The sequence below is a fragment of the Pseudopipra pipra genome, unplaced genomic scaffold (assembly GCF_036250125.1).
Source record: "Pseudopipra pipra isolate bDixPip1 unplaced genomic scaffold, bDixPip1.hap1 HAP1_SCAFFOLD_695, whole genome shotgun sequence".
Classification (NCBI taxonomy): Eukaryota; Metazoa; Chordata; class Aves; order Passeriformes; family Pipridae; genus Pseudopipra; species Pseudopipra pipra.
The window spans coordinates 1-10,890 of NW_026991189.1; the positions used below are offsets into that span (position 1 = coordinate 1).

At 46.0% G+C, this 10,890-nt stretch overlaps 1 protein-coding gene across 1 annotated transcript; it reads right to left on the reverse strand.

Annotated features, from left to right (window-relative positions):
• Positions 1-2,464: 2,464 nt before the first annotated feature.
• LOC135408865 (protein O-mannosyl-transferase TMEM260-like) lies at positions 2,465-10,101 on the reverse strand. The gene is made up of 4 exons (XM_064643816.1): positions 9,931-10,101; positions 9,129-9,182; positions 8,608-8,698; positions 2,465-7,526 (listed from the first exon to the last, which is right to left on the reverse strand). Exons 2-4 carry the CDS (start codon positions 9,140-9,142, stop codon positions 7,254-7,256), a joined length of 378 nt encoding a protein of 125 aa, XP_064499886.1. The 5' UTR covers positions 9,143-9,182; positions 9,931-10,101; the 3' UTR covers positions 2,465-7,253.
• Between the last annotated feature and the right edge of the window lie 789 nt (positions 10,102-10,890).

A 10,890-nucleotide genomic window follows, 5' to 3' on the forward strand; every position in this document is an offset into this window, starting at 1 on the left:
TGCTGTTTGTAATTATTTCTGCAAAAATATGTAGCAACATGCTTTGGTGCTTATTTACATTTGGGGATGTGGTCTGGAATGGAAGGTTAGCGTTTTCCTCCTCCCCCCCCCCCCCCCCCCCCTCCGCCCCGTGTTGTTCCGTTGCCACCGAGCCTTGTTTATGGTCCAAACGGGAAAAATCTGCCACCGAAACGCCATACATGGCAGGAATAATTTCATGCTGTGCAAAATTTGTTTCATTTCACATCCTGTAAGAATAATTACTTAGCATAATGCCACTTAAGCTGCATTTCTAGCTGCAAACATTAAGGAAATGGTAAAAAGCTAGATCCCGGTTGGGAGAGAGAAAAAAAAAGAGGGTATTTAGGGGTCCCCAGGGTTTCTTAAAACTAGTGGCTTTCAACACCATGGACAACGAGAAGAATTAAAATGTTATAAATGATGCAACTGAATTGAAAAGCACAATAAACCCCAATATTTTCAATGATATTCGAGGTCACCTATTTGCTGGGGACCTCCATAGGACACTGCCTTCAGAAATCAAGGACAAAACACCTGGCCCATATTGCCCACATTTCTTGTGTTTTCTGTAATTATTTGAAGGTGACAGCTGCCCAAATGGTCCTAAATAAAACAGCCAGTGAAGAAGCTGAATCCTCCCCATGTCATGTCCTGGATTCCGATTTTCACGTGACAAAAAATAGGTCTCTGTAGGTCTCCTCTCTGGAGGAGAGTTGATGTGATGTGTGATGGGGTGTATTGATCAAATATCAGCGTAAGTTGTGCAAAACATACATTAGCACTTCGGAGCAGTGGGATACAACATGCCAAAGGAGGCTCCGACCTCCCTCCTGGGCCCCCACAAGAGAGAAAAATCCTCTTTCATATCTAGTCAGAATTATTCATGGTTCTCTCTTCCCTTCCAGCAAAACCAAACCGCAGTCTTCAATCAAATGCAAGACTGGCACGGTCTAATTGAATTAGTTCAATTAAGTTTAAAGATCAAAATTATGATTGTGGATTTCTAAAAAAAAAAAAATCCCATTTTCTCGATGCCAAACCACAGCTTGTAATCAAGTGGTAAATTCTCACATTTTCTTTCCCAAATGCAGGCAGGAAATCATCACTTACAGAGAACTTCTCTTACTCCAGCAACGACAACCCTCAGGCACACCAAGTATCCAGGCTGACCTTCATCTTCCTCAAGGCCACTGTGGCTATTCCTCACTCACCATCAAACCCTGGATTTGCTGTAGTTTGACCATCAAGGATTTACTGATAAAATTCACTCATAACAAGTACGTTTGTCTTGGGTTTGTTCAAATCTCCAGTTTGTTTAAAGCAGGCTGTGAAGGGTGGCTGGATAGATGGATGGAGGGAGAGATGGGTGGATGGATGGATGGATGGATGGATGGATGGATGGATGGATGGATGGATGGATGGATGGATGGATGGATGGATGGATGGATGGATAGATGGATAGAGGTTGTCAATGATAGCACCACCTCCAACCAGCTCCCCACCGGCACAAATTCCCCCAGCTCCACTCATCTGAATAAAGTTATTCCAATTTACACTCATTCCTTGTTTTCACTCTGTTTCGAAAAAGCTTTTATTGAAATGTCAGCTTTGAATATAACAGGAAGTGTCAAGAGGCAGCAAGGGAGAAATAATAAATTTTAGGAAAAAGATTGGCAGCGATTTGGGCAGGCAAGTCCTTCTGGCCTAAAGAGGCAGCAGATCCTCCCTGGGGAGGCTTCATGAGCAGCAGAGTTCTTCAGATGCCATTTTTTAAAGTGGCTGTACTGCTAAATCAAAGGACATGACAAAAAAAAAAAAAAAGACCCCCAAACCCATCCAAACCCATGCTTTTCTCACATTTTTTCCCCAAAGTTCAGCAAGCTGCTGCTGTGCCTGACCAGCAGCGATGTGTTACAACTCCAGAATGTCCAAGAGAACTTAAATGCTCCCAAAGAAGGGACAACATGGTGCCACCAGCACCCCTCCACCCTCGCTTTGTAGCCCTTGGTGGCCGTGGAGCCAGGCAGGGTGTCCCAGACACCTGGCAGAGGCAACACCACATGTGCTCGCTGTGGCTTTGTCAGGAAGATCCAAACCAAACAGCCTTTCCGAGGGTGCTGACAATGATGTCTCCATTCCCTACTGCACCGTGCAGGAGCTTTAGCTGCCTGTTTGCTCCCGACAAGCTCCCAGCCCCGGAAGCCCCTGGAAAGATGGTGAGGGCTCTGGAATGGGTGGGCTTTGCCAGGGTACATAGATTGGCATCCCAGTGGCAGATGCCGTCCTTAATGTGGGCACCTTGTTTCATGAGTGCCCCGAATGCAGAGGTTGGGGAGCACATCAATGGGATTTTGTGCTCTAAAATTCCCAACTCGATGTCTTCCAGGCGGAGGTGGCCCGTGGCATTGTCACTTATCAAGTATAAGATGCTTCCATGACCTGGTAAAAGTTTTATTCTTTATTTAAAATACACAATGGGGGACATGGGGAGAGAGGGCAATAAGGACCTTCAAATTAATGCAGCATTTACCAAAATCAACATTAAAAAACAATTCACATGACATCATCCAAGTGCCTCCACACTGAAATACTTCTCATCCATAAATCCCATCACCAAAACCAGGAAGGACTCTAAGGCAGACAGAATTGTCCCTGGCACATGGAAACCTCAGCATTGCTCTACTTGACCCTTGAGCAGTTGCAAACAGTCAAGAACGATGGTGCCCCCTCCTAGACCATCTCCCAGACTCCTTTTGGGAAGCCTGTTCCATGAGCAGGTCTCAGTAACACACACATAAGACACGTGGATTTCAACCGCATTTGGGGGTGGATCATCCTGTGCCATGCTTGGCTCTGTGACTCTCTTTTAAAGTGCAAATACAAGTTGCCAACATCCTCATGAAGGACAACCCCAATAATTCAGCAGTTCCCTCTTTTTTGTTGTTGTTGGGTTTTTTTTCTAATTTTTTTTTAAACACCACATCGTATCCCAACGAGATTTGGGGGGTTTTGTTTTAAACGGCGAGGCAAAAATTTGCTGATCCTCCCCGTGGCGAAGTTACTTTCAAGTCAGCGAAAGTTCTTGGCCCGCGATGAAAAGTCTTTGCCAATTAGCGCTCAACAACTTCAATTCATCCCTCCTGGTTCAAGATGAGTAGGAACCTAATAAGGCTGCGATAAAAGGGCAAAAGGCACCGAGTACCCAAAGGGGATTAATGGGCTCTTCCATTTATTTGTCTCCCTAACAGCTGAACTGTTACAAGTATTGACGGTCTTCAAACGGCCCGGGCGCCGGGGTCTCCAATGGCCATCCCCAGCTCCCCGGCCCCGAGGGGCGAGGGCTTCCCCCTGGGCGATGCCAAAACCAACAAAGCCCTGGGGATCAGGTAATGAAACTTCAGCTTTGCCTCCCCCCACCCCCCCACCCCTTCTTCTTCTTTGAGATTTATTTACTGGCAGCTGACAAGGGGCAAATTCAGCTGGAATTGTGTAGTCAAGGCCCTGTCAAGCCTTCAGAGGCACCCTTATGTCGAATCACCTTCCTGACTGGCATGTCGCTGAAAAGCCCTCGGCGCTGGTCCTTAACAGCTCCCGACAGCACAAAGGACACTCCAGACAGATGCCTACATGGCATCCTGCAGCATTTTAAAAGAGAATTAGTGGTTTTAATTATGGTCGTCGTATGAAAGGAAACCATGCAAGCTCGGCAGGAGACCTTTGATCAAACCCTTTTGCCAGCACAATGCCGCGGAACTGTGACTATTCCTAGCAAGGGGCCTTTTCTCGCTGAATGACTCACCAGTGATCTTTGAATGCAGACAAGTTCCTCGCCCTCCCTCTTCATTAGCGAGCATTTCTATACAGGCCCTATATAGTGTTCGGAGTCTTGGAGCTATACAATGGGGGGGAAAAAAGAATCCCTACAGATTCTGGCCTCTACTTAGGAAGTGCTGAAGGACTCTGAGTGACTTTATTCATTAAAACAGGTTGCTATTAATTAACTGTCATAATAAAATAAAGAACTATTATTTGCATTTCTTAGTGCGCTCCCTTTAGTAATATGTATAAAAGATGCTTGTAACAAAAATGAATTTATAAGGGAGAAAAAACCCTTCAGAAGTCTTTTTTTCCCCTCTCCCCCCACCCCTTTTTTTTTTTTTTTTTTTAAGGTCTAGGCAGCAGGAGACTGACTAATTATTAGGACCGGTTTTGCAAGAGAACAAATAGAGGTAAAACACAAATATGAAAGTAATTAGGAAAATGCAAAATCCTGTTTACTTGGCAACCGATTCATGCAACTGAGACTAACGAAGAGCAAATCAGCTTTGCTTGTTTGATAAACTTCAGGGTGCCACCTAAGAGGAGCTGATAAAAATTAAACTCTGCCAGCATCCCTCTGCCTTTTAGCCAACAGGCTCAGCAACATCCACGCAACGGCTTCGTCCGCAAGCACCAGCAAATCTCATTTGAACAGGTTCAGGGGGGAGGAATTTCGGAAGTTCCATCACTGTTAAACATTTTCCCCTTTGTGGGATATCTCTGAGCTGAACACCCAGCACAGACACCTCCATCACGTGTGCACAGGATTCACATGGACACAGTACAGGTCAAAACCATGATTGTGCTTTGCTCCCTAAAAAGGCATCCCCTTTCTACTGCTCTTCACACCTGGGAAGGCTTTTGCCACTGGGAAAGTTCTTGTTGTAGTTTCCATCCCTGTTTATTGCAATATAGGATGATACACTAGTCAGTGCAGGCTGCAGGCTGGGATACAGCCCCTCTTTTCTCCAGAGCAGATAGTGGAATCCACAAAAGCTTCCAATTATTTCAAGACTATGAGGCTAAGGAGGGGCATCTAATCAAGATAAAGAAAACCCTCGGCTCAGTATATTTGCTTGAATGGATTTTCAATAATGCAGGTAACAAAAGCATTCAAAAATTGGATTCCTAATGCTTTTCTGCCAGGCTGAAGGACTGGTTTGGAGAAGGGAGAAGAAAGCCAGCCCTGAGAAAGCTGCACAGAGGAATGTATGATATTCCCCTGCTCTGTACAAACACTTCTGCAGGGATTGAGAAGAAGGAAGAGATTTAAGTGAGGCACGGCCGACCTGAAATGTAGTAAATTACAACACAAAGAGTTAAAATGACACCCCTGAACTGCTCCTCTTCCTTCTCACCCCTCTGCTTTGTGGCTTTGCAGCCCAGCAGCTGCAGTTTTCCTCCTTTTCATTGCTCATTTCTCATCTGCTGTTTGTACAGGAATGGTTTATAGCAGTGACAGGGGGAATAGCTATGGAAGTCACACTACAAAAAATAAATCAGAGTGAGAGGGTGAAAAATAAAGGATGTTGTTGGGCAACTGGAGTTAAGAGATTCTTAGATATCAGCTTGATCTTTACACAGGAAGCATCCAATGAAAAGTTAGGAAAATTAGCACTTGGAGAAAAAAAGAGAAGTAGTCCACTTTTAAAAAGATCTATTAGGAAGAGGGGCCACATGTCCCTACACACACCTCAAAACTACAGACCAACACAGCATCCACCTGCAACACCCCTCACTCCTGCTCACATCTCAGTCTGCTCCTCCAAGCCTCGGGGAAGCTTCCAGAGGTGCCATTTGACAACATGAACTTTACAGACTTACTTCTTTCTCCTCTGAAAATTTTACTAGTCCAAATGAAACCTGGCCTGGCAGCAATTTCTCTCCTGCAAAACACTGGGCTGAGACCTCACAGAACCACAGAACAAAGCATGGCAATTCAGATGAACACAGCTCTCAGTGACACCACCAGACTTTTGGGTCTGCCTTAAGCATTTGAAATACAGATTAACTGAAAACATTTTGAAAAACATGCTATTTTATATCTTTTTTTTTTTTTTTTAAACAAGTAGCTGAGCTCTTGTTAACCAAGCCCCTTGGTTTTTGGGGTGGACTGAAAAGCAGGATGGATTTGCACCTGTTCTTTTGGTTAAAGCCCCTGATATTTCTAAAACTGCAGTTCTGGAATCCCCAGTACCCATGAGGATGTGGCAGAGTAGATGAGCATTATGGGCTCACACAGAAATAGAGGCCACAGGACAGATGCCATGAACCACAGGGAGAGCAGTGTCCCATGGGAGCTGCTCTTGTGTTCCCTTGTGAGGCCTCAGGACCACAGACCCTCCACCCCAGGTGGAGGCAGTGCAGGAGGTGCCAAACTGCTGCCTGCAGAGTCACAGTGCTCTGCAAGAGAAAATACACGAGTTGCTTGCTCGCTGTTGGAAAACTAGAGCAATAAGGTCTATCCCAAAAAATGTAATGTAATGAAAAAAACATCCCTGCAAAGCAAGGGGTACCTAAAAGGGGGTACCAGTACCTAAAGGGGCTCCAAGAGAGCTGGAGAGGGACTGTCTACACAGGCATGGAGTGACAGGACAAGGGGGTTTGGCGTCAAACTGATAGAGGGCAGGGTTAGGTGGGATATTGGGAAGAAATTCTTGGCTGTGAGGGCGGTGAGGCCCTGGCACAGGTTGCCCAGAGAAGCTGTGGCTGCCCCATCCCTGGAAGTGTTCCAGGCCAGGTTGGACAGGGCTTGGAGCAACCTTGGATAGCGGAAGGCATCCCTGGCCATGGCAGGGGGGTGGAACAAAATAGTACTTAAGTTCCCTTCCAACCCAAAATATTCTCTGATTCTCTGATTATGATTCTGAAGTGCCCTTGGGCACAAGCACAGCCAGGGCACAGAGTACATTCAAAATAGGCTCCCATGAGGGCACCATCCCATATCCTTGTCCTGAGGGAAACCCACCTAACCACGCTGTCCCGTGACCATAAAAACACACAGACACAGAACAGCAAATGAAAAATGGCTGTAGAAAACCTCTTGGCTCAGTAACAGAGGAAACAATTAAACGCTAAATACATTTTTACATCTATAAAGGATGCTGCACTCATTAAAAAAAAGATAAATGTTCATAGTATAACAGAATCACAGGTTCCTTTAAGAAGAAAAATTTTCCTTTTTGAAACCCATTTTTTTTTTTAGTGATGAGCCTCCCCCCTGAACCCCCAAAGTTCATTTCGCAACAGCAATCAAAGACCAAACATCAGCATGTTCCTGCACACTTGATTTCCTCTCTGCTGCCAGTTCTGTCACCTTTTAAAAACATTCTCACCTTGTCAAGGACTAACTCAGATGTTAAGCCTTGACTTCAAACTTCCAGCCCTCCAGCAGGCGGGCGGGGGACCGGGCGCTACCCAGCTCCCCGCCTCAGGTCTGCTTTCCTTTTCCTCAGCCCCTGCAGCTCTTTTTCCAGGTGCTTCACAGCCTGCAGGATGTCCTGGCGCTGGGGATCATCCTCTGCTTTCTCGGTGTACAGCAGGAAATGTTTCACAGTTTCAGAGAGCAACGTTTCGGGATCCACGTCCCCCCGACGGAGACGCAACATCCTCTCGCAGGCGATGGCGTAGTTTTTGTGCCAGTTCACCGGGTGATTGGGATGAGAGTTGACAATTTCTTTGTATGACTGTTACAGGAACAAAACAAAAAAAAAAAAGAAAGGGGGGGGAGGCAAATTAATTGAACTAAGGGGACCAACAGCTCTTAACAGTGTTTCAAAACTGCCCGTGAAGGAACAGATGCTATTTAGAATCGTCCAAGTCCAGAGTCGGAGTATTTCTGTAATTCACTCTGTGTTTGCCATTCAACAGCAGCATGAATCAGAAACCCAAGGGGAGCTGAAGCGTTTCCCTTCCGACAGCAGCTGTTTGTTTAGAAACATTACAGATGATGGTGATAACCCCACGGCACATTATGTGCTTCCCCCCAGAGAGGTGTTACACCAAGCTGGGGAAAAAAAAGAGGTTTAACCGCCGCGCCTGGAAGACTTTTATCCAATATTTCAGGAGATCAGGATGTCTTCCACAGGACTTAAGGAGTCTGTTGACTTGAGAGGGAATATTCATAAGCTCAACAGCAGGCACGTGCCTGAGAACTTTGCAGAACAGCAAAAAAATCACAGCAAAACGGGTAAGAATTAAGGAAACTATTTGTTGACTCTCTGCTGGGGTGTGAAATGCTGCTCCTCTCTGCTGACACACACTGATCACTTCGTGCATCTGTTGGCATCTCAGGCAGTCCAGTATTTCCAGAGATACCTACACCAGCTTATGGGTGTTATTCTTTGGTGTGAAATGCAGCAGAATTAATTTGCACTGAGAAGACTGTCGGATTTTATACTTGCTGGCTCAGACGCACGACTGTGTAATGACAGAGGGGACAAGTGCATAGGGGGAACTTCAGGACAAGCAATCTCTTGGCATGGGTTTGGAGCCCAGCACAGACAACATAATTATAGCAAAAGCAGGGTGTTGACTGGTTAGCTTTTGGCATCCTCTGTGACCGAGGGGGCAAGTAGGAATGGATAAAATCCCCGAGCAAATCTCTTTGAATCGGCTGTGCTCCCAGTTTGGATAAACAAGGGGGATGCAGATTACAGGGCCTGTATGGAAACACGTTTCCGTGGAGTCAAGAAACGTAAAAGAAAAGGGAAAAAAATAAATGATGGAGGCTGCAGGGAGCGTTCCTAACCCAAACAGATGACTTACGCTGTATGCAAATGTGTAAAGTTGTGATTTCATTTCTGCAGTCGCACTGGCACTCTCCGCAAGGTCGAATATAAAGAAAGCTGTTTTCATCCTGGGAAAACAAGAAAAACTTCCATGTAGTAACTGCTTAATGCAACCAGCTCACATCACATTTTTAGCTCACATTTTTAGCACGGCTATCCATGTATGGGACAGAAACAGCACCTCCATTTGAGTCAACAGTGACACAAATTTCTATCCATGATGTATTTTCTCACCCCGAGCCCCAACTGCTTTCTGCTCCTTTGAAATACTTTGAGCAGAACCTTTAGGGGAACAAATCGAGCACTCTCCTTCTCCTGAAGGCTTTGCTGGAGTCCTTGCACGCTTCACCTCATCCTGCCAGGCTTTTCCTTCCAAAGCTTGGCACACGTGGATCCAATAAGGCCATGCCCCATCAAGCTGCCCGCTTTGGTGTGTGTTTCCACACCGGTGAGCTGGCATTGCCCACTGGCTGTTGGGAGGGAGCAATGGAGAATTACCTGGCTTGCCACATCTCCTCGTTGGCAACAGCTTCCCAGGAAGAGGGACTGAAACTAAATGGGAATGAGGATAAAATTCAGCCGTCAGATCCATGTCACTTTGCTTCACCCACCACAGCCCTTCTAACCCAGGCAGCTACAGACTTCCCAAGCAGAAGAAAACCCATCATGAAGGCTATGGCTCTGACAGCAGGGAATTCAGCTGACCCTCTGTCATTCATAAATCTTATTCCACTCTCTCCACAAAAGGAGCCTCTGGCAAATCAGGTGCTTCACAGCATCCCAGTTCCTGAAGTGAGAGATTTTATTTTTTTTACCATGGTAGGTCAGTCTACGACATTTAAACCTTTGGATGTCTCAAGTCCTCAATGATTTTAGCTCCTGTTCAAGTTTTAAGGCCAGAACTGGAGCTGATACTTGACTAGAAATGTCCTCGCTATATTTCACACTAATAAAAGTCATAGATCATAGAATGGTTTGGGTTGGAAGGGACCTTAAAGACCATCCAGTTCCAACCCCCTGCCATGGGCAGGGACACCTTCCACTAGACCAAGTTGCTCCAAGCCCCATCCAAGCCCCTGGCCTTGGCCACTTCCAGGGATAGGGCAGCCACAGCTTCTCTGGGCAACCTGTGCCAGGGCCTCACCACCCTCACAGGGAAGAATTTCTTCCTTATATCTACTAAAACACAAACCATCATGATCCTGGCTCATGTTAATTCCTGCAGCACTGCAGAGGATGTGACAGTGCTGCTGGCAGAAGAATGATGAGAGGAAGGAGCAAGATCTCCTCTGCCTCATACCTGCCATAGTCTTCAGTCCAGTTATAGAGATTCCTGGTGAGACGAATCCACTCTCCTGGGTCAAACACAACATTGGAAGGAACCAACTTCTCACACGTCCCCCAGGGCCAGAGTGAATGGCTCCTTCTCCAGGTCGAGTCACCTTCATGAAGACCTATGCAGACAAACACCTCCTTACTGCCAAAAAAAACCAAGAGAGAGCAATTGTGAAGCTGTGCCAGACCTTGGGCCACCCCATGTCCCTGAGCCAACCACACACACAGTGTTTCTTAAGTTAACAACTAAAATATCCAAAATTGTTGTTGAATTTGAGTATGAAAAATTTCCAGTGAAATCCTCTTTGGGAATATTTCTGTTCCAGTATTCAAGACCTCAAAGAGGGTCTAAGGCAATGTACAAACCTACCCTTGACACACATGGGAAAACTTTCCTGTCACAAGAAGTGGTGGTTAACCTCTTGCAAGAAACAAAGAAGCTTTTGAAAGATGTCACAGGGTGAGTTTGCTTCCCGTGATCTCCGTTAGTGATATAATTTTGTGCATGAAATTAAACCTTGAGGTTAAATTTTTGGTTGAGGTGTGGTAGGAAGAAGAAAAGACACTGTTAAACAAATTCTCTTTTGTGCTTTTTTACTGAAACAGGGTCATACTGGAGATTGAGGGTTGGCTTTTACATGTGGATCTAAGTTGTGCAGCACAACTCTTCCTGTGGCACAGACACCTGTCCAGACCATCTCACATCAGAAAGTGCACATTCTGGACCAGTTTGCAAAACAGCTCTTCTGCTGCAAGCGAATACCCCATCTGGCATTGCCCATCTTGTGCAGCCAGCACAGGTGGCACATCCTGTCCCCTCTCCTGGACCTCACAAACATGCCAGAAGCCGTAGGAGAAGCCCATTTCTTCCTGACAGCACCTGGCTCTGCTCTTCTGCCTCCCCACCCTCGCCAGGCTCACCCCA